At 47.7% G+C, this 22,992-nt stretch overlaps 1 protein-coding gene across 1 annotated transcript in view; it reads right to left on the bottom strand.

Moving 5' to 3' along the window:
* Positions 1–754: 754 nt before the first annotated feature.
* Rnf165 (ring finger protein 165) overlaps positions 755–22,992 on the bottom strand; it is a 99,823-nt gene continuing 77,585 nt past the window's right edge. Inside the window, exons 3-8 of the mRNA XM_041640848.1 lie at positions 19,627–19,737; positions 14,883–15,012; positions 12,605–12,709; positions 12,228–12,323; positions 6,693–6,799; positions 755–6,441 (exon numbers count right to left, since the gene is read on the bottom strand). Of these exons, the coding sequence (XP_041496782.1) occupies positions 6,324–6,441; positions 6,693–6,799; positions 12,228–12,323; positions 12,605–12,709; positions 14,883–15,012; positions 19,627–19,737 (667 nt within the window). The 3' untranslated portion in view covers positions 755–6,323. The remainder of the gene's footprint in view (positions 6,442–6,692; positions 6,800–12,227; positions 12,324–12,604; positions 12,710–14,882; positions 15,013–19,626; positions 19,738–22,992) is intronic.

Raw genomic sequence — 22,992 nt, 5'->3', positions numbered from 1 at the left:
ATTTATCTGCATTTTTTCTATGAGTCTAAAACCACTCTTTTTAAAAAATGTCCATTGCTTTTTTTTTTTTTTTTTGTAATTGGTTGCTATGGTCTGTTTGTAGCTTATAAGACAACGTGAGTTTTCAGGCCTCCGAGACAATACATTGCAACTAAGTCCATGGCCCAAGAGTTTGGGCTCTTCCGATGGGCTGGAAACCCACTCCAACTGTTTAAATCAAGCTCCGTTTTGCTACAGAACAAGTAAATATATAACAGGCTGTTTGAAAGTTGATCAAAACTGGGAACTTCCCCCTTAAAAATCTATAAAGTTTGGAAGACAGGTAGCAGGTGGCTGACTCTGCTAAGAGACAAAGGAAACTGTTAGCCAGCTTTCTTTTTTGCTGTGTCAAAATGCCTGCTGTAATCACCATACTAGAAGGAAAGCATCATTCGGGTTTCCAGTTTTGGGGAGCAGAACACCATGACAGAATGGAGTGGTTGAGGAAGTCCCTGCCTGGTGGCTTACAAGTAGAGAAGAGGAGGTTAAGCCCCCATGACACTACTGGAGTTCCCGGCCACTGTAACCTAACATCCTTCCACCAAATCCCACCTCATAAAGGTTCCCACTTCTCAGAAGCACCTAGCTGGGGACCAAGCAACACATGAGCCCTTGGGGAACACAGTGGCCAGCAGAAGTTCTTCTGACGTTCCCCTTCCACGTGCCTTAGACAGGCACCGAGACAAACACTCTGCACTCGTGAGGTGTAGTTAGCAATGCAGTTCGTTTTTATTCATTGTAAATAAAGTACAAAAAAATCCACCCAAAGTGAATCTAAGCGTTTACACAATTCCTAATGTCTCCGCCTGCTCGTTGATGCACTATTGCTTTAATAGTCATAATAAATATTTTTCTAGCTTTCTGCTATAAAATAGTCTATGTAGCAAAAGGTTGCACAGCACAACAGAAGAGAACAGCAGGAGGATTACAAAAGAAGGACAATCAACACCAGGGGTAATCCTTTCACCTACCAGGGGCAGCAAATGACCCCTCGGAGAGCCTGGCGTGGCCCTCTCCACAGCTGAGGGGGGAAAGACCGCATCCCAGAGTGGGGAGGCTCAGGGTGGGTCATAGCCAGCCAGAGCGTAGGGCCTGTCTTCCTCTGACCCCACACAACGGCATAACACGGCCATGCGGAGCCCTGAAGGGGGCAGTGTCTGCCAGGTCTGGCAGTGTGTGATGATTGTGCTCCACCAGCGTGGTGGGTGACTCCACAGGCCATCTCCAAGGAAAGCAAGGCTCCGGGGTATCGGCAGAGGAGAAGCAAGGCAGCAGCAAGCAAGAAGCCCCAGCCCAGGGGTGGGGCCGAAGGACCACATCTGGTCTAGCCACACAGGTAGGTGGTGTGGCAACCCCAGGTCTTAATTTCCTCCTTCGTGCCAGAGCTATCCAAACCCACGGGGCCTCCTGTGGAGGGTGGAGCTACCCACCAGGCAAAGGCAGTGATGTCAAGAGCCAAGAAAGGGGGAGGGGTGAGTGAGGAGAAGAGGGAGAGGGGAGGGTCGGCATGCCAGGGTGCCTGCCCACTCACAGGCTTAATCTATGGCCGCTTCCTCGAGGCCTCCTCACCATCAGCTCTTACACAGACTTGCGAGTCTGGAGCCAGACCCCTCTAACTCCACAGCAGGCGCTAGTATCTGCAGTATCTGCAGCCTCTGTGGAACACAGGCAAGGAGCGGTGGTGGGGAGAAGGCATGGTGCAATTCTATATCCCAGTGCTGGCCAACGAGGGATGGCGCAACCACGAAGGTTCCAAACAAGCCTGGTGGTGGTGGAGGGTGCGGATCCCAAACACCCTAGTCTGGGAGTTCTAGTCTCCCAGCTAGTTCCCTCTGGCAACAGGACATGGATCTCCGCTCAATCTGGGAATGACCTAGCCCTGAGAAAGTCCACGTTTCACACCCAAGGATGTAGCTACCTAGTTGGCCTCCTTGCCACCTGCAGGACGCAGTATTTAAGAGGACCCTGCGGGTGCCTGCTCTGACCAGCTCTCTAAGGTCATTCTTAACTGACTCCCTCTGGTCTCCATTTCTCTCCGTGCCTTCCCCCTTCCTTTCCTCTTCCGTCTCTCCCAAGAGAATGAGACCCATCCTTGTGATCTCACCTGGGACTGTGGTATATTCTTTCTGAATTGGGGGACCCATCTTGCCCCTCCCCCCCAAGAACAGAAAGCTGACTCAGGAAAACCCGGAACTTGCCCTTGATCCCAGGGAGCCAGCTGTGGAGCTGGTGTAAAAACCAAAGTCTTCCGGCCTTCCCCTTAATAAAACAGGCCTTTTGACTTTCAGAGGACCATGCCCGCCGTGACTGAAGGACCCCAATTCTGGAACCATAGTGAGTGGGAGCCCAGGAGTAGCCAATGACCCCCTTTGCCCTGAGACAGTCCTCAGGGGAGGGAGGATGAGTGGGCTTGAGGAGGTAGGAAGGGGGAGGGAACAAGGGAAGCAGGCTTGAGGTGGGAAAGAGGGCTGGGGGAGGGGCCAAGGGTGCCAAGTGAAAGGATTACCCCAGCCTGCTGACGAGTGCAAATTATATTTATATATGTGCTAAATACAGTCACTATGTTGGAGCTTTTCACTAGATCACAGCATACAGAATCAAAGGTTTGCATTTCGTATGGAATGTATCCAAAGAGGCCAGCACCACAGTAGGACAGCTTGCAATCACACACCCTGATAGTTTGGACGAAATAAAGTTCGCAGACTTTTATTTAAAATGGGTTTTTTGTTTGTTTGTTTTCGCAGTTGTCATCGTACCAATGCATGCAAAGCATTCCACTCCCAGAAACGACGCCAAAATGAGGTAATAGGAGCAATAAAAAACATTAGTATCCTTTCTAAATAAATAAATTATAATTAAAAATGCAAAACAACTATAAAAATAATTAAATAAGAACCCACGATATCTACAAGTTAGTCATAAATTATGATTGTTAAATATAAGGCATTGAAACTCACAAAACCCTGTAAACTAGCAACGTGCCATGTTTTTTATTTTTTGTGTTTTTTTTTTCTTTTTTTGTTTTTCTATCAGCTGAAATCGCTCTAGCATTTGCTCTACACGCGCGCGCGGAAGATGAAACACAAGGGGACCTGACAGACGTTGCTACAGCCCCACGTGGGGAATGTTTGTCCCGCAGGCAGGGCGGCTTGGGGGATTTCTTCAAGAAAAAAAACAATAGTCTGGTGCTTTTTCTTCACCATTGAAAAAACTGTGCTTGTTCGTTAGGCGTAAAGAGTTAAGAATGCTTGCACGGAGGCTGGGGGCCTTTGCAGAGGAGAACTTGAGGCCTGTCACAGGTGGTGGCGAAAATGACACGGGGACCTGGGGGCCTAGCCAGGTGGAGGAACGGAACGTGCAGCCCCTGCTGCCCTCTGCCTGTGCCCAGCTGGATTCGTGGCTTGGGTTGATTGGTGTCCTAGGCGGACCTGCTGAGCCATGGCTGCGGTTAGGAGGCCCAACTTGAACCTGGGGCCGCTGTCAAAGGCACTCATGCGTCTCAGTCAGAAAAGGGTCTGAGTCCCTTGAGTTGAGCAGGAGAACTACATACGACTCTCTCCTGGAGATGGTAGATGTGAGATGCCGAGGCCTGGCCCTGCCTCATCTCCACTCAGCTCTGGCTCAATGGCCAGTCTGGGGACCCGGAGAGGAGGCTTTCCTCCAACCAATCAGAAGTCCCGAAACGGGGACTGGGCGGGTTCTAAGTGCTACTCCAGCCCCTACCATCAGGACACAGGGACCCCAGGTAGGTGGGAAGGGGAGGGGGCGGCAGGAACAACCCCTCCCTTGCCCCAGGCTGGGGCTTGCAAAGAGCCTGCGTGAACGGGAACAAGGAGAAACCACTCTACCCTCTCCCTCAGCCTGCGTACCTCAGCCTCTGAAGCAGGTATGTGGGGGCATAAAAGGCCTCTCAGTCTCAGCAGCATGGGCAGCAACAACTCTACTTGAAGGATGCATTGACCTTAGAAAGAATCACAGAAGGTGTGTATCGGGAGAATTTAGTGAGCATCCAATCCAACCTCCTTGGGTCGCAGCTGAGGAAGCCGAGGCCCAGCAGGGCAAAGGGTGTGGGTGGAGGTTCCAGCATCTCTCCGTTTGCCTGTGAGGAGCTGGGACTAGAATCAGGGACACTAGTTCCAGTCCCCCCAGGCCAATTCTCTTTCCCTGCCAGCCTTGCAGGACAGCCTCAACGCAAAGGGTAGAGAGTGAGTGGCCTCGGGGAGCAAAGACCTGCCTGGACCACCCCAGTTATCTCTGAGCCACAGTCTTATGGTGAAATCTTGGTTTTGGCATGGCCCCAGGGAGGAGCAGGAGAGAATTCACAAGTCCTGGTGGCTTTCGGTCAGCAGCTCCCTGACATCCTGACTCAAACATTCTTTCCCCACCTGGTGGGTATCCAGCCCTGGCGTTGGAGACATTGTCCAAGCAACCAAAGTTGTCCTGGTCTTCACTGTCTGACCGTCCACCATAAGCAATGTTGGATGTTCCCTGATCCTCTCATAATTCCACCAGGCAAAGACGTTGCCTTAGTGATCATCTTCATCAACTCTTGCCCCAGTAGGCACTCAACAGAGATTTTAGGAGACATCAGAAGATGGGTCGTGGGTGTAACCTTCGTCTGGATAGTGGATAGACAGCCGCTCCTTCGTGATGGTATCCGTTGTGCTAGAAAGTTCTCTCTCAAGTCCAGTGGTCCCCTGTCAATTTTGGTCCTGATTCATCCTCATGGGGTTTCTTCCTTTATCCGACCAGCACCCTAGCTCTTTGATACAGGAGCATTGAGACGGGCTAGGGGTCGAGGTTGGGCTGGATTCTGAGAGCAATGCCAATGAGGGACGACGAGGAGGGCCAGGGGCAAAGGAAGGTCACAGCATGCCAGGTGCCCTGTCGTTTTTTTTTTTTTTTACACGTGATTAAGAGCTACACTTGGGTTAGAATTAGCAGAATCAAACAATCAAGAGGCTAGGGACACGGGCCTCCCAGCCCAGGCAAGTGATCTCATAGCAAGGGCCATCTCTGAGGGGCTAATCAGACAGGATCCTGGAGGATGCTCAAGTTACTCCCAAATTTAGGGACTTGACTTCAGCCCTGAGTGCTAGCGAGAGCGTTGGCCAAGGCCAAGTGTACGCTGCCAATGCTATTTCATCTGCATCATCTGGTTAATTGTTTGCATAGGGAGGCAGTGGCTACATTGCCTCTTTGTGGCAAGACGAGAGCTCAGGATAAAGTTAGGAACTGGAGTGCGCAGGGGGCTGCTGGCTCCCAGGAACATAGGGCCACTGTGGCTGGAGACTGCGTCTTCCCTGGTTCAGTGTGGAACCTAGGAAGACAGCTGGGACCAAGCAAATGGGACCCAGGACTTGGGAGCTCACCTTTATATGGGCCCCCTTCAGTGGCGAGGGTTCTGCCCTCCTCGCCTTCCCCAAAAGCCTCAGAAACCCAGAGAGACCCCATCTGTTCCTTTTAAGCCCTACCCCCTTTTCAGATGCCCCTTCCACACTCCGTGCACTGTAAACATGAGAAAAACAAAGCCCAAGGAAAAAAAAACAAAAAAACAACAAACAAGAACCCCCCTCCCGCCTCCCAACCTGGGTGAAAAATTTTCATCCTTTTTCACCGTAAACAGGATTTGGCTTTTTTCTTTTTCTTTCTTTCTTTTTTTTTAACCTTTGATTCCTTTTTTTTTTTTCCTTTTTGCTCATAAAGACGGGAAGATTGGGGCTGTCGTTGGTTGGTTCGGTCAGGCACCAAAACAAGAAACTCAATGAGAAATATTTGGTGCAAGTTCAGTAATAGCGACATGTCCACCACAGATGACGAGAGCACCACACACGACATTTTTCTTAAGCTAACATGCTCTGGCTGCCATCCACAGAATAGCTAGAGACCCCTACATGGTTTCTACGTGGTCAAGAGGTATATACACAATCCTTCAAAGGACAGGATTGAGGGGCTGGTCACCAGCTAGTACCCTCGAGATCACATCTAGTTCTCAGCAGCTGGGCCCCCCGCTTCCCGCCCCTGCTCTGGGCACGGCCAGCTCCCTCCCCCTGCGCAGCAAGGCGATGAGGCAGTCACCATTCTGGATGGGTGGGTCCCCCCACCCCTTCCTCTCCCTCAGACACTAATACCAACTTCTCTTTCCACCAAATGTGCTTGCAGGCTTCTTCTCTACGTCAAATGGCTCAGAAGGCAAAGTTTGGCTGCAAGGGCTATGGCCGTGGGGGGGCGAGGGGGCGGGGCCTGGTGAAGGAAACGGGGCGTCCACTGGCTAGCTTCCTCCCTCAGCTGTCGGCTCCCAGTTGTGTCTCAATGTCCACTCGGCAGATGGGGCATTTCTTGCTCATGGCGAGCCACTGGTCCACACACAGTTGGTGGAAGAGATGCATACAAGGTAGGCGTCTGGAAAAGAGGAAAGTTGGTTTTCTGGATAAACCCAGACCCAGGGGTGAGACTATGGCTGAGATGAGAAACCATGGCTGCAAGTAACTCTCAAAGCCCTTCTTCCATAAAGGCCTTGGCGTTGGCTTAGACCCCTCAGAGCCGCTAGCACACTGTCGCCCCGCCCCCATGTTCGTGGTCACCACCTCTAGACTATTTCGCCCTCTGCTTTACTAGTGCAACCATGAAACATTGTAGCAGTGGCCTCTTACCTCACGTCTTCTCCATCCTCCAACATAGACAGACAGATCGTGCATTTCTCATCTGTGTCTGACTCCTCCCCTTCGTCTTTCTTGCCCTTGCTGTCCTGGGGTCTTCGCTGTGAGTAGAGGAAAGAAAAAAAAAAAGAACATTCATTTTAGTTACCTGATACCAGCTCTTGCTGGCCATTGGCTTTCACCCACAGGCTCCTCCCACACTGGTAGCCTCTTCCTTAGCTCATGGCTATCTCCTCACTCTTGCAGGGAGGTTAAAAGCAAGAGAGGAAGAGGCTGGTAGACTGCTGGTGGCTGTCCTAGACATTGTCAAGGGGCCCCGGGGTTTGCAAAGGACCTAGGCTCCTAGTCATTCTGCCCTGTGCAGAGCTACAGCCTGAGAATTTTGGCTTTCCCTGTCTCCCTCACATTGTCCACTCCCTCTCACACCCTGTCTAACATGTACCCCTGCCTCTAAGTCAGAATGTGTCATTCATTCATTCATTCATTCATACACACATTCCTCATTCATTCTTTCCACTAATGTCCATTCATCTATGCTCTCATTATTAGGTGAACACAAGATTTCTCCACCACCCTGAACTCCTTTAATTTGTACCACGTGGTTCTAAACTGTTTTCTATAGTTGTGCTTCTTTCCCTAGCAAGAAAGTTCCCTTAAGCTACTAAGCGGTAGGTCTAGTACGAGGTCAAACACCACGCAGCTGCTGTTCATACTTCCCGATTTACGCCTTTCTCTCCCTGATTCTACGGTAATTATTTGACAGCAGTTAAGCACTCTGCAGATCGTTTTCAAGTGGCACCTGTGGCCAAGTACAAGGCATGTCATTGCTGCTTAATAAATATTCTGGGGAAGAAAAAATGTAAGCAGTGAATTAAATCTGTGCGCCTTCCACGTCCCTATGCCCCACGCTGCAGATGTCTGGTTGTAAGGATGAGAGTAACCACGGACAGAAAGTCATCCAATCTGGCCTCGCTCCAGAGGCAAGCAAACTGCAAAGTCATGTTGCAAAGAGACACATGGAGTCACAGATGAAGACCAGAGAGTGACATTGGGTACATGTCAGGACTACCTCCCGAGTTGAGAGCTCAAAAGCTCCCTACTCTGATTTCATCTGGGGGTATCCCGCCCTGGTTAGAACACACAAGGAAGCCTATTGCTTCCACTGGCTGCACCCCCTCGTGTGCCCCGTGTCCCAGCTGCAAGTGATGCCAGGCTGCTGCAAGGTCCCTTTATCCAGAAAACCAAGAGTATCCATTATCCTACATGTTGGCCACGCATCATTTTTAGTATTAATAGAGTCATGACCCTCTGCCTGCTGAAGGTCGGCAGACTTTGTGGCAGGATTGGCTCCGCTAGAAGAGCAATGTCCAACCGAACAGCGTTAAGCCCCAGCCATATGCCTAGTTTCTATTGCTTTTAGCCACCATTTTTATGATTTCCTTTTTGTGTCATACCTTCACTTCAGCACTGTCTTGTTCAGCTATGTCTAATCCTTCCTTCTCTCCTTTCACAGCACATTTTTTAGCCTCAATATTTAATCTCTTAAATCTTTCTTTTTCTCCACTGTCTACAGAACTTTGTGATGTGGAATATTATTTTAACTAGGCAAAGATGTGCTACACTTATTTCTGCTGTGGATTATCACTTTGTGTAAAGGTGTGCTACATTTGTTTCTGCTGCATTTGTTAATGATGTAAAGATGTGTGACATTTGTTTCTGCTGCATTTGTTTAACAATTATGTAAAGATATGTTGCTGCCAAATGCACCTGAGTGGGCTAATAAAAAGAGGAATGGCCAGTAGTAAGGCAGGGTAGGGACTGGCGGGGTGACCAGCAAGAGAATAAGTAGGAGGAGAAATCTAGGCTTGGAAGAAGAAAATAATGAAAAGAAAAGGGGAGAAAGAGAGGCATATCCCGGGGCCAAAAGCCAGGCAGCTTCCAGCCAGATGTGGAGACAGCAGCAAAGTAAGATAGAAAGAAAGAAAGAAAGAAAGAAAGAAAGAAAGGCAGGAAGGAAGGAAGGAAGGAAGGAAGGAAGGCAAAATGTAGACAACGAGAAGTGGGTTAAGTTATAAGAGGTAGCAGGAACAAGCACAAGTTAGGACCAAGCATTCATAACTAATTTTAAGGGTAAGTGTTGTCATTTTGGAGCGGCTTGTGGCCCAAAAGAAAGCCTGGTGCAACTTTGATTTTAACTTCAACTTTTTTCAGCATTTATTTAATACTCACTACTCATCTACCTTCTTATTTCATCAGCATTTCTTTTTAACTTTGATAATCTTGGTTTTTGTTGTTTTGTTTTTGTTTTTTTGCTTTTCAAAACAGGGTCTTACTGTATAGCATTGACTGTCCTGTAACATAGAGATCCCCTGCCTCTACCTCCAAAGTTCTGGAATTAAAGGTGTGCCCTACCTACCATTCCTGACTTAACCTTGATTATTTTATACTTTGCTTTCATTCCTCTTCCTATTCTTATTTCTTTCATATGGTCCTATTCTTAATGTCTATATATTCTATTTTTATTATTAGTTAAAATACACTTTTACTTTATATTATTTTAGTCTCTGTTAAAAATTTTAAAATTGTTTTAACATTGTATTTGGATCCTAAGGTTTATTAAAGTTGTCTTACCTTAATTCTTCCCATTCCTTCTCTACAATATTTTTCTCTTGATTCTGCTTGAGTTTTACTACTCCTATTTATTCTCACTGATCCAGCTCCCTGAGCTGATATATTTATATGGTCCCCAGTTAGTGGAATTGTTTGGGATGGATTAGGAGGTGTGGCTTTGTCGGATGACATATGTCACTGGAGGCAGACTTTTAAGATTTCAAAAGACTTGTGCCATTCTTTTTGGATCAAGATGTAAGCTCTCAGAGGTTCTTTCTGCCATGCCTTTGTTCTGCCAATGGGGTCTCCAACCTCCTGAAACTGTAAGCCCAATTAAACACTTTCTCTTATGAGTTAACTTGGTCATGAAGTTTTATCATGACAACAGAAGTAACAAACGTGGTGGGGACACTGTTTGCTCATTTGTGCTCTTTGATACTGACACCCAGCACACAGGCTCACCGTTGGCTATTCCTGGACACCAGGCAAGTACCCGGCCCTATGTATGAAGCTTCACCATCCCACTGCGTCCTGAAGCAGCCACGTTGAAAACAGAAGGAATGGGCCACTGTCCACACCCACACAGCCATGCTCAGAAGAAGTGAAACTCAAAACTGGCTGACTTTAGTCCCATGTGATTTCAACTACTGCTGCATTGGGTATCAAGAGAGTGAATGAAGGTCTCTGGGTACACCACGATGAACCTTGGCCTGTCCTTATTTTCTCTAAATTTGTTTCATTTTCATTTGGCATTAACCTTTTTGGTATAGTGATTCAAGGTTACACAAAAACTAAGCAACAATAATGTATTTTCAACTTCCATTATAGGGAGCAAAGGAAGTCCTGAGTTGTTGGGACCAATTGGAGTCCTGGCCTTCAGCTGTTCTTCCCTGCTCAAGCCTTCTGATTGGAGTTACTAAAAGCTGTGCCTTGCCTAGAGGATCGGAGGATGGGGTTTTCACCTGTTGGCCCACTTGACTGCTGAGTATTTAAGCCTCCATGGTGTTATGAAATAAAGGGCTTTGTACCAGTGATTAGACATCCGTGTGTCTGTCTGTCTCTGTGTGTGTTTGTGTTTTCTCAACCTCCAGCCCCTTACCCAAAGCTCGCGAACTATATTGTACCACAAAGAGCGCAGACAGGCATTGTACGCTGCAATGAGTGATGAAATCCTTGTTGAGTGTGTATTTTGACATGTGTATGGTCATGTCAAGGATGCCCAAGTCCCAGACTCGTGGGACAACTGGCAAATCTGTTACCCATAATGCTGGGTCTCAAAAGAAATGGCAAAGCTTCTCTTGAAAGTCTGAGTGTTTACATACATTTCATCAAGGTGTGCAGACTAGCAACTTCAGTTTCCTCTGCCTAGATGTTTGCGTCCAGCTTCCCTACAGAGACTACCAGCCATGCTGAGGTTCCGGGCTGCAGTGGTCACCTTAGAGAACCCTACCTGAACCCAGCTTCATTGTATGTGTGTCTGTGTTTTTTCATTCCCTCACTGCCCCTAGCCAGGATTCTAGGACCCAAGCCACAAGCAGGATGTGGCCCCACCTCTCATATTACATGGTAAACTTGGGACAAGTGATGAACCAATACTGGCCATTATTAGCTCAAGCCTGTTAGTTTCCATGAGTTAAGGGTTGGAGCTGAAATGTTGCAGGTTTGACTGCACACTGGTGGCTTTGGAAAGTGTTGTCGGGGCATTGATCTTATTAATTGATTAATCCACTGTTGCATTCCTAATTTGATAACATTATAGGTGGTGGGAACCAGGAGGTACGACCTAGTTGGAGGAAGTATGTCACTGTGGGCGTTCCCTGGAAGAGTGGACCTCCTTCCCAGCATTTTCACCCACTCTGTTTCCTATCTACCAGGCCTTGCCACAGTCCCAGAACCAGAGACAAGAAACCACAAACAGACTTCTCAAACTCTGAACCCAAAAGAATCTTCCCTCGCGGAGGAGGCTTTCTCGGGGAGTTTGTCGCAGTGATGAGCAAGCTACCTGACTCAGGCGGATCCTGCCTTGGGGTTTTGGTAAATGCATTATGTCACCTGTTTAAATAACAATGTCATACAAAATAATTTGCTGCACTAACAAAATCCTGGCACTCTGCCTGTGCCTTCTCTCCGCAATGGCAATCCCTTATCTTTTTTCTTTTTATTCTTTCTGTTGTATCATTTCCAGGATGCCATATAGTTCACAGAATACAGTTTACAGCTTGTGGGCTGTCTTCTTTCGCTTTTTAGTGTATATTTAAGCTTCCTCCACAGTTCTTCATGGCTAATGAATTATTTCTTTTTATTATAAAACAATAACCCATTATGTATGCTTACTTGTCTACTTATTAAAGAACACTTTGGCTTCTTCCATGTTTTCATTTCTTTTAATTAAAATAATGCTTTAAAAGCTCGTATTTGTGGGTACCAGCCCTACAGATTCTACTTCTAAGGTCAGTGGGTACGTTCCACAGTTTTGAAACTTTCAAACATCCCCAGAAGAGCCCAATCCCACAGTGTTTAGAGGCCTTCTTTACCCCTTTGTCCTTATGCAATAGGGCTTTGAATTGTTTTCTAAGGTATTTTCTATTAGCCTTGTGTGTAGGATCCCTTTGCTCACCAGACCGGTGCACAAACACTGATGTGTCTGTACTGCTACACATGCATAAATACGCACGTGACCACTCTGGCTAACATTTGCACACTCAGCCTTTCTCCCATCTCTGTGTAGGGTTCCATCTTCCCTCCTGACCACATTTGCTGTGTGCCTATGAGAAAATGCTGAGGAGTCATTCAAACAGAGCAAAGGCTTCTGGGTTTTGGATTGTGTCCCCTGCAGATAGCCAGGGGACTGGTTCAAGCAGACACGCTAACAACTCCCTTCCCAGCCCCTGACTGTGCAGACAGTCTAAGCAGCCTCACCTTCTTGTACTTGTGAGGGAAGGTGAACCTCTCGATGGTGTTCTGTACAGCTCCTCGGGTCACGTTTCCCAACCTGTCCTCGAGCTGTAGCAGCTCCTGTAGAAAGGAAAACACAAACGTGTGCTCAACATGTACGGATAGACATAAACACAGGCGAGAGGAAAGAGCAAGGAAGACGTGTGCAGGAAGCCGGCACGCTGCCAGCCGAAAGTGCTGGTGCAGTGTGGGAAGCTGCAATTTCTCTTCATGCCCTTGTTCTCTCTTACTTTCAATCCCGGGATTCATTCCCCACCCCCATCGGCATCTACCCACTGGTACAGAGAGGCAGAGAGAATGGTGTGTGAACGATAGCTTGCCATCCAATTGGGGCAACATACCTCGTAGCTCTCCCGAACAGCAGAGGTGTGCCGACTAGGATTTAGTCCCTGGAGCGCGAGGAAGTGAAGCTGTGGGTAAGGGTAGTTTCGAATTTCATGGACAACCTGACAGGAAGAAAACAGTTTGGAGAGAGTAACCAACCTTTCCAGGCTTCTCCTGGGCTTGAGAGGCAACCCCTCTTCTCTCAACCACCAGAGAGCACACCCAGACCTACTGCCCAGCAGGGATGCCCCTCCTGATTGTTTTCTACCCTATTCACGAAGAGCCAAGCTTGTGCACAGACTCTGATGACCATCAATATGGTGACGCTGACCCTGACTGAGCACAGGCTACACCGTAGCGCTAGTCTGCGTGCTTCCTGTGACCAAGCATTTCACTGCCTCACCTGATGGAACCTGCAGGGACAATTACAAATCCCCCTTCTACTGAGGGGGATGAAGACGGCACCAGGAGATTAAATAATCAGCCCATGTCACTCAAGCAAGTGACAGAGTCAAGACTCAGGCTCAGGCAACTGGGTGGCGGAGCCTCCTCTACTATCTCCAAGAGCAACAGGATAGCTGCAGGTCATCTCCAGGGCCAAAAAGGTCAGTAACCAAGGTAAACAGTAGTGTAATGCAATAAAAATAAATAAGTAAAAACAAATCTTTAGAAACCCATGAGGAACAAAATATTAGTCTTTTAAATACAGACTCTAGCCCCAAAGTTGCTGATCTGTTTTATTCAGCCTTCCATAACCCTGGCGAGGTGACAGACCAGCTGCCATCAAGATTTCCACTGCATACAATGGAACCAATTACTTCATCTCTAGGCCTCAGTTTACCAGTGTGCAAAATGGACATCATGGCTGGCTGCACAGGGTACTGGCAGGAGGAAGTAAGATTAGTTATATGCGGTGTTTATAATCGTGTCTAGTAAGTGCTCCTTTCCCAAGCCACGGGGTGGCTAGGTGACAGAAACAAGGGTTGAGAAGGGAGAATTCTATTTGGGGACAGCAACAAGAGTTTCTCTTGATATTATGTGTCACTGGCAGCCTCAAACCCACCCTGAGTTCTCTGGCACATTCTGGGTTTTATAGCCCCAAGAGGGGTACTCCTGGGAGTGGGTATCATAGGTCTGTGGGGAGGTCCTTCTAGGATCTATTGTGACATTCTCACCAGCCCTGTGAGAGACACGTGTGGTGTCTACATTCCATCTCACACCAAAAAAAAAGCATAGTCACACCCAGGGATGCTGTGGGGCAGTGGTCCTATACTTTGTAAAGATTCGTCACTTGTATTTTAATAAAACGCTGACTGGCCAGTAGCCAAGCAGGAAGTATAGGCATGGCAACCTGAACAGAATTCTGGGAAGAGAAAAGACTCAGTCTGTAGTCATCACAGATTAAGTCAGACACAGAGGAAGCAAGATGCCAACGCCTCACTGATGAACGGTACCAAGCCACATGGATAACACAGACAATTATGGGTTAATGCAGGATGTAAGAATTAGTTAATAAGAAGCCTGAGCTAATAGGCCAACCAGTTTATAATTAATGTAGACCTCTATGTGTTTCTTTGGGATTGAACAGCTGAGGGACCAGAAGGGACAGAAACCTCTGTAAACACAGAGAGATAGGAGTGTGTGTGTGTGTGTGTGTGTGTGTGTGTGTGTGTGTGTGCGGGCGCGCGCGCGTGCGTAGGCCTAAGGTCAGCTTCAGGTATTGTCCCTCAGGAGCTGCCCTCTTCATTTTGTGAGACTGAGGTGCTCAGAAGCACCAGGGGCTCACTGATAAGGCCAAGCTGGCAAGTCAGTGAGCCCCCCCCCCCGAGGGGGGGGATCTGCTGGCTTCCACTTCCCCAGCTCTGATGTTACAGGCACACACCACCACGCCTGGCTTTTGGTGTGGGCGCTGGGAATCAAACTCAAGTCCTCATGCTTGTACAGCAAGAGTTTTTACTGACTGAGCCATCTCCCCGGCCCCAGGGCAGAGTCTTTCAGCACTGGGCATTTCCCCCAAAGACTACAGCCTGCTGCACTGCCTCTTCTACCTGACACCGCTCAGCAGGGCTGGCATTTGGACTTGCTCTGTCTCATCTTCCTCAAGCCGGAATAAGAACTGGGGTTGAGAGTAGATGGCAGCTACTGGTCTGCCTAGGAACCAGGACTCAGAGGACCCTGAGCACCTGAGAGGAGAGCTTAGCCTCACCTCATTGCTAGCACGCAGGAGGCAGTGAAGACGTTCATACCCCGCCCCTCCCCCCCCCCGCCCCCTCCCCGGCCGCCTCCAGGACTCACCATCTGTGTGGAGGAAGAGTTTCTGGGGAAGTGGTGCATTCGAGGAGTGGCTAGGTAATGCTGATAGTGCTGAGGGATGGGCCGCACCTGGAACTGGGCAGGACTCAGGCCAGCGTCCACACTGAGATCCCTGTGGGGACACAGCCTCGTGAGTTACAAGGTCGGGGAGGTACCAACCCATTTCAGACGAGGTCTCACACACCACCTTGGGGCTAAGTCGGAACTCATGCTACGAACTCTGCCCTTCAGAGTGGAAGAAAATGGCATTGATTAATCTTCCTACAAGCTGCCTACCCACAACGAGCAGTTTCCATGTCTCCCTCCATCTCGCCCCCTCCCCGGACCCGCATCTAAGACTCGAGGCACCTGGAGCAGCCCAGAACCATTCTCCAAGAACCAAGCCCAAGGCTCGCTCCCATGGAAGAGTCCAAATGGAGTATGTCAGGGATACTGAGCAAAGGAAGCCAGGACCAAATTGAGGATGGGCAGTGATCAAAATATTTTCCCCACTCCATAAAACCACAGGCGAGTGACTCCCATCGACTGCTTACCATACAGGCTAGAAAGGAATCCCAATCCACCCTGTCACTTCCTAAAAGTTTCGAAAAACTCACTTTATTTAAACATGAGTTTCACTAAAACATTTCCAAATTCAACGGAAACTGTAAACCTACAGGCTCAAAATGATAAACAAATTTCAATAGTGTAACATAAAGAAAATAACTCAATGTACATAACAATAACATTTTAAAAATAATAAAGATAAAAGTTTAAAGCCAACCTGAGATTAAAGAAAAAGGCCCCTCGGATAGAGAAGGGTACAAATTATCACAGAAGCAGCCAGAAGAGAAAGAATTAACAGAAATAAGAAGAAATCAAAAAGATAATATCAAGCATGAAGGCTGCATCCAGTAAAAATGAAGATGAAGCAAAGCTTTGTTGGACGAGCAAAGGCTGGAAGGAGGTATGGGGTGGGTGCTGATGGGCCAGCACCAGAAAAATAGTCAAGCAAGATCTGCAGACAGAAGAAAATGATGACAGTAAGAACTTAGATCCTCACAAAGAAACAAAGAGGAACCGGTGACTAACGAGAAACGGAGCTCATTTGGAGTCTGTGGAGAACATGCAAGAGGAGAAACTGGAACATTCTGCCATAACCAAAGGCAGGAACACTATTAATGTGCACCAGGGTCACGGCAGATGGAATCTTCCAGAAGAGGCTTGCAGCAGCCAGGTTTGGATAATGTGCATGTCAGGAACTAACTGCAAAAAGATAGTGAAGTCCATGAAAGACATTAAATGTGGGCTGAGATGATGCTGAACAAAAGATCCTCTCTGAAGGATGCCAAGGGACCAGCTCCTAACCCAGCACCCAGTAAACAAAGGGAAGACCCAAGCGTCTGACTTGCCCTTTCCCGGATTAAGGTACTTTCAGGGTAACCAAAGGGCTGATGAGGGTCATTTCTCATATGAAGCTTTCCAGGAAGCATATGAACAAGAAATTATTAAATTATCTGACACCATTTTGCATCCTCCAAATAAATAAAGACCCAGACAGAGGTCATCAATTGCTGCCAACATCACAGAAGGACAGGCAGCCATACCAGAGTATTTTCTGATAGAAAAACATAGTGATATTCCCAAAGTGTTTCTGCTAAGAAACAAGAGAGGGAGAGAGAGGGAAAGTAAAGGACAAAGTGAGGGAAGGAGGAAGGAAGGGAGAGGGAGGGAGGGAGAGACAGAGAGAACTAGGAACTTTTTAAATGGTTTCTTAAGACAGAGCCTTACTCTGTAGCCCAGACCAGAAATGAACTTACAATCCTCCTGCCCCTTTAAAATGTTAGGATTGCAGGCATGAGCTGCCATTGGTCTACTTTTGAGGATTACTTGAAGTGACTTCGGAGTGGTCAGAATGTAACAGCAAAAACTAAATAAGGGGAACTCAACAGGAGGAGCAGTCTAGTTTTTCACCCTCCCCAACACACACACACACACACACACACAGAGAGAGAGAGAGAGAGAGAGAGAGAGAGAGAGATTAAAGGCATCCTGCTTTCCTTTTAAGGTAGCAGAGATTGCATTTTTCCTTCACTGTGAGCCACTGGACAGACTATACAGCATCTGCGTTCAGATATTGCATAAACCAGCACAGAGCTGTGACCCAGAGCGGACCCATGACAAGGATGGAGACCCTGGGCTGTGGCTCAAGTTCAGGGTCAGGTTTTAGACATGGATGGAGAAGGGGGCTATTTGAGAATTATCTCCCAAGGCCTGATGCTCTCACTCACTCTTAGGATATCTACTTGAAGAATTGACTGGGAAGCGTATGATATCACATAGTAAGACCAGGATAGCCTTAAACTTGGGGCTGGCCCAGACCTGAGGCCAATCCTCTGAATGACCCAGAGCGGAATTCAGTGACTTCTGATGGTACTAAAGGAAAGGACTGGGGAGGTGGTGGCTGTTGTGACAACCCCTTCCCTTCCAGGAGGTCCCTGCAGAGAGTTAGAAGATCTTTCCCTACAATGCATCTCCTGTCACCCAATTACTCGCTGTCTCCTGGAAGATGAGGCAGCTCCATGGACGAGAATAGAGATACAGTTAGCATGAGTGGTGGACTAAAAACAAAGGGGAAAAAAGCCTTCTCACCATTGGGTCCACCCTTGCTGAAGCAGAGCTCCTTGCAAGGAGGAAAATCTGCTGCCCGGGTGGGAACAGGACCAGCAGAATGAGCTCAGGGGTGGGTCCACACAGGACTGTGGAATGTGGACCAGGCTCACCAGCCTCCCAGATCCTTATTCTTAATGTTTCTCAGAACAGCAGGGAATGCAGAGAGGTTGACAAGAGAAAGAGGATGCGGTTTGGATGCATAAACCAGCTAAGGACAGGGATGATGCATTGCACTGCTCCTGACTCCTCCCAAGGGTGACGTCCCATGGTAGATCCCACCTGTGCAGTACCCCACACCGTGTCAGACCCCGTGTTTGTGTTCAAATCGCTCAGCTGTGGACAGGGTTCTGGGGGCTCCGTGTGTGCTGAATTGAATTCAACCGAGCTGACTTTACTGCTGAGGGACAGAACTGAATCCAGACTGCAATTAAACCTTCCTCATTTGAATCTGCTAATTGGGAAAAAGGCTGGGCGGAAGTTGGCAGTAGTGCGATCCGTCTTTTAAGAGAGATTGTTCAGCTTAGCAGGGAGTACCTGAGAATGCTAAAGATGGCAGCCAACAGAGCACGCTCACAACACATGGCGCCCAGAAGCATGGGAAGCAGTGAAATCAGTCCCAGCTCTAACGGAAGGGGCTCCCAAAGCCGCCCTGACCTAACCAGCTTTCCTGGTCCCACGTGTGGAAGATGACACACTGGCTTGTCAACGCTCTCTTTCCATTGAGGACTATTCTACCCACCCCTTCTTGTATTCTTTATCTAAAAGAAAAACAAAGAATTCCAGGATCTGCTTCACCTCCATTCCCCCCAAAGTGACCATTACAGCCTATCTGTTTCTTTCTGTGACTCTTTAGGTGCACATAAGTACGCACATAGAGAGATAGATAGATAGATAGATAGATAGATAGATAGATAGATAGATAATAGATAGGTAGGTAGGTAGATAGATAGGTAGGTAGATAGATAGGTAGGTAGATAGGTAGATAGATAGATAGATAGATAGATAGGTGTATGTGTAGACGGGCACATATATGTCTATATGTGCATCCCTCTTTAGAGTGAACTACCGCAGTATATCACTGTCCTCTGAACAAAACTGCCACCACTTTCATGAGACGAGCTGTGCCTACTTGGGCATCAGTCAGGACAGGGCCTGGGGACTGTTGACATCCCCTCAGAGAAGGAGGGATGGAAAGGACCACTGAACTGTCCAGTGAGGCTGCTTTGGGGGTTCCCCATGCTCCTGTAAGCATCTCCCTGCCCCTAGAAGGAAGCTCAATAAGTTCACTGGTTCTCAAGAGGAAACTGTGGTGAAATCCAACTTTGTTGATTTGTCATTTGGACCTTGAAGGGAGTGTGTAGACACTGTCCCGTTTCCCCAGGAAAGGAATTTTATCAACAATTACTCGGAAATCCATGATGCCCTTTACCTAGAAATACCCAGTGAACTATAGGTCTCTTAAAATTATCTGGGGAGGTCTAGTCTGACTCTAGTTAAGGCCAGATTTCTCCTGGGTGACAGCTGAGGAGGTGAATGGGCTGTAAAGTTCCAGAAGCATGGGAAAAGTTCCTAGGGGTCACTAGTTTCTAAGACACAACACACTCCATCTTCCTCTTTCACTCCTAAGTCCTTTCCTTACTTCTAACCTCTGCCCAGTCACACCCCATGCATGGCCTTGCTGGTGAGTTTTACCATAGCTCTGTGGATTCTTCCAGACCATCCTCTCCAGAAAGCCTTTCCTGACCACCCTGGCATCTCTGCGTTCTCCTCCCAAGCAGTCCTCTAGAGTCTACTGGTTTGTAGCTCTACTGAACCTGGGAAATATTTCACATCCTGTCTCTCTTCTTTCTGGCAGGACCATCAACCAGGATTGGCCCAGGATAGTGTCCGGTTACACTGAGTTCCTTCCTGTAACCACACCCTGTAGGTGACTGACGTAGACACAGGGTCTCAGTAGACTGGGGTTTAACCTGTACCCTTCGAAAGTGATACAAAACGAAAACCCACAGGTCTGGCGAGATCTCTCTGCCTCCATCCTGCGCCTCTGCAGCATCCCACCCACCCACCCACTCACCAGTCAGTGCCCTCAGCCAGATACCGGGGCTGAGGTGTCTGCAGTTGGTGGCCAAAGTCAAAGCTGGGGTGGAGGCGGTGGGGGTGGACAGACACTCGATCCTGACTCCGCCTGGACAGAAAAAAAGAAGCCTTTGTGTTAGGGGCTGCCTGGGTCAGGCAAGCTCCCAAGAGTTCTGAGTGACACTCCCTCCATCTACTGAGAATGCCCCCACTCTGCTATCCCCACAGAAACTAGAGTTCCCTAACACCAACGAATTTCCCAGGTGAGCAGAAACTGGTACCCTGTATCCTCCATCTGCTCCCACCATCCATCTCTCCACCACACTCTTCCTAGTTTTCAAGGAAGTGCCATCCTTCTCCAAGAAGCCTTCCCTGAACACACCAGACCATGGCAGCCTTGCTCCTTAACTTCTCACGACACTGTCCGGCGGCCCCAGCCACCCCAGCCATCCAGTCCCAAATGCCTAAGGACCTATACCTATCATGGAACCTTAGGAGCCTCTGGAGCCATTTAGGTAGCTTGAGAGTGAAAAACCCTTTCACCCTTCACTCTCTTGCAAGCAAACAGTGGGACTTTCTGGAAACTTTGTGACACAGGACTCTTCGAGATCTAGTACAGAAGCAGACATGAGGGCACAGGTAAGTTCTACCCAGCTGTGTGTCACAGAGACTTACAAATACATTTTGAGTGGTTCTTCTCACTAAACTGATACATGCTCATTTTTCATATGAATATTTTATAGCCCTGGGAATCCACAGGTCTCTCCACCCAGGGAAGCAGTTAGGCTAACTGCAGATCTTCACCTCTCCCTCCTTCTCCAGATCCAATCCCCCAGTCTCATCCCACCTCTGTAGCAGACTACCTGCTGTGGCCTCTCCTCACCCCTCTGTCCCATTCCCAGGGGATTAGCCAGATCCTCATGGAACACCCTGCTATCCTCCCTCCTGTGGACCTCCTTAGCACCCCGTTAGTCCATCCCCATTTATAAGTGTCAGCTCCCAATACCTAGAAACACATTTTGCCTGGAACCCCAGTGGCCACAGCTGTCAGGATCTCAGAAGAATCTCCTACCCGGCAACACACAGTCACCACACTCTCCCAAGAAACAGAGAGGAAACAGAAACCAAGGAACAAAGCACCCAACAAAGACGAGACCAAACATCAGTACCTGGAATTTCAGTCTTCCCAAACCCAGATGCCCAGACAGCATAAAAACACAAACAATAATAGCCAGAAACCCTACCACAGCAAGCCCTAAGTTTCTAACACAGCTTAAGCACAAGACAAAGACCTTAAAACAGCCTTTGTAGATATGATAGAGGCCCTTAAGGAAGAAATGGACAAACCCTTAAAAAATTCTATGAAAACAGAAACAATGGAAAGAAAGGAATAAACCATTCAAGACCTGACAGTGGAAAGAGAATCAATAAATAAATACCAAACTGAGGGAAATCTGGAAATGAAAAATTCAGGAACAGAACAGGAACCTCGGAGGCAAGCCTCATGAATGGAATGCAAGAGACAGAAGGGACCTGTCTCAAAAAACCAAAAAAAAAAGAGAGAGAGAGAGAGAGAGAGAGAGAGAGAGAGAGAGAGAGAGAAGGGAGCATCTCAGGCACTGAAGAAATGGATAGTTCACTCAAAGAAAATGTTCACTCTTTAACAATCCCGGCACAAAACAACCAGGAAATCTGGGACACTCTGAAAGATGAAAGCTATAAACAATGGGAATAGAAGAATAAGAAATCCAAGTCAAAGGTACAGAAAATATTTTCAACAAAGCCATAGATGGAAATTTCCCTAACCTGAAGAAGGAAGTGCCTATCCAGGAACAAGAAGCATAGAGAACACCAAACAGATTGAACTAGAAAAGAAAACTCCCTTGGCACATAATAACCAGAACACTAAGCATGCAGAACAAAGAAAGGAAACTAAAAGCTGCAAGGGAAAAAGACCAAGTAACATATAAAGACAGACCTATTAGAATTACACCTGACTTCTCAATGGGGACTTTAAAAGCCAGAAGGGCCTGGACAAACATTCTATAAACTCTAAGAGACCACAGAGGCCAGCCCAGACCCAGATGCCACACCCAGTAAAACTTTCAGTCACCATAGATGAACAAAATAAAAAAAATAAGATATTCCATGATAAAACCAAATTCAATGACTATCTACATCTCCAAACCTACAGAAGGTGCTAAAAAGAGAACTCCAACCTAAAGAGGTTAACCACACCCAAGAAAACACAATAAATAAATAAATAACCCCAGTTCAGCAAATCAAAGAGGGAAAACACACATGCACACACATACACGCATGCATGCACACATATACACACGTGTGCACACACACACATACACATACACGCATGCACGCACACACATACACACACATGCATGCACACACATACACACGTGTGCACGCACACACATGCGTGCATGCACACACATACACACGCGTGCACGCGCACACATACACGTGTGTGCTCGCACACACATACACGCATGCATGCACACACATACACACGTGTGCACGCACACACATACATGCGTGCACGCACACACATACACGCGTGCACGCACACACATACACACGTGTGCCCCCACCCACACGTTAGGACAACCAGAAACACATGGTAAGATCCTGTCTTGAAAAAAGAAGAGGAAGAAGAGGAAGAGAAGGAGGAGGAGAAGAAGAAGAGGGGGAGGAGGAAGAAGAGGAAGAAGAAGGGGAGGAGGAAGAGGAGGAGAAGGAGGAGGAGGAGAAAAATAAAGATTTTCTAGAATTGAATGAAAACAAGTACGTAACATAACCAAACTTCTAGGACACAGTGCAGGCAAGACCTTGGGACACACAGCTCTAAATGGGACATCGCTCTCAAATCCCTCCCCTCAGAGCTCAAGGGACCCTGAGGAAGAGAGATGGAAAGTGTTTAAGAGCCAGCGGGAATGGAGGACGCGAGGAGAACAACACCCTCTAAATCAACATGATCAAATCTCATATGAACTCACAAACTGATGCAGTACACACAGGACCTGCAGGGGTCTGCACCAGGTCCTCCGTGTAAATATTTATGGCTTCCAGGTTCGTGTTTTTATGGGATTCCTGAGTGCATCTCTGATTCTTGTGTCTTTTCTTGATGTTGGTCTGTTTCGTCTAATTCCGACTGCTAATTTCTTGTCTATTTTATCTTATTTCATTTCATTTCATTATTACCCCTTAGAAGCCTGTTTGTTTTCTAATGAGAGACAGAAAGGGAATGGATCCCGATGGGAGGGGAGGTGCTGAGGAACTGGGAGGAGCAGAGGGAGAGGATATCATAATCTGGATATATTATGTGAGAAGAAAAATCTATTTTCAA

Source organism: Microtus oregoni, unplaced genomic scaffold (assembly GCF_018167655.1).
Source record: "Microtus oregoni isolate MIOR12 unplaced genomic scaffold, Mior012 000065F_ref0000479, whole genome shotgun sequence".
NCBI classification, from domain to species: Eukaryota; Metazoa; Chordata; class Mammalia; order Rodentia; family Cricetidae; genus Microtus; species Microtus oregoni.
This window is presented reverse-complemented; position numbering and strand designations above follow the sequence as displayed.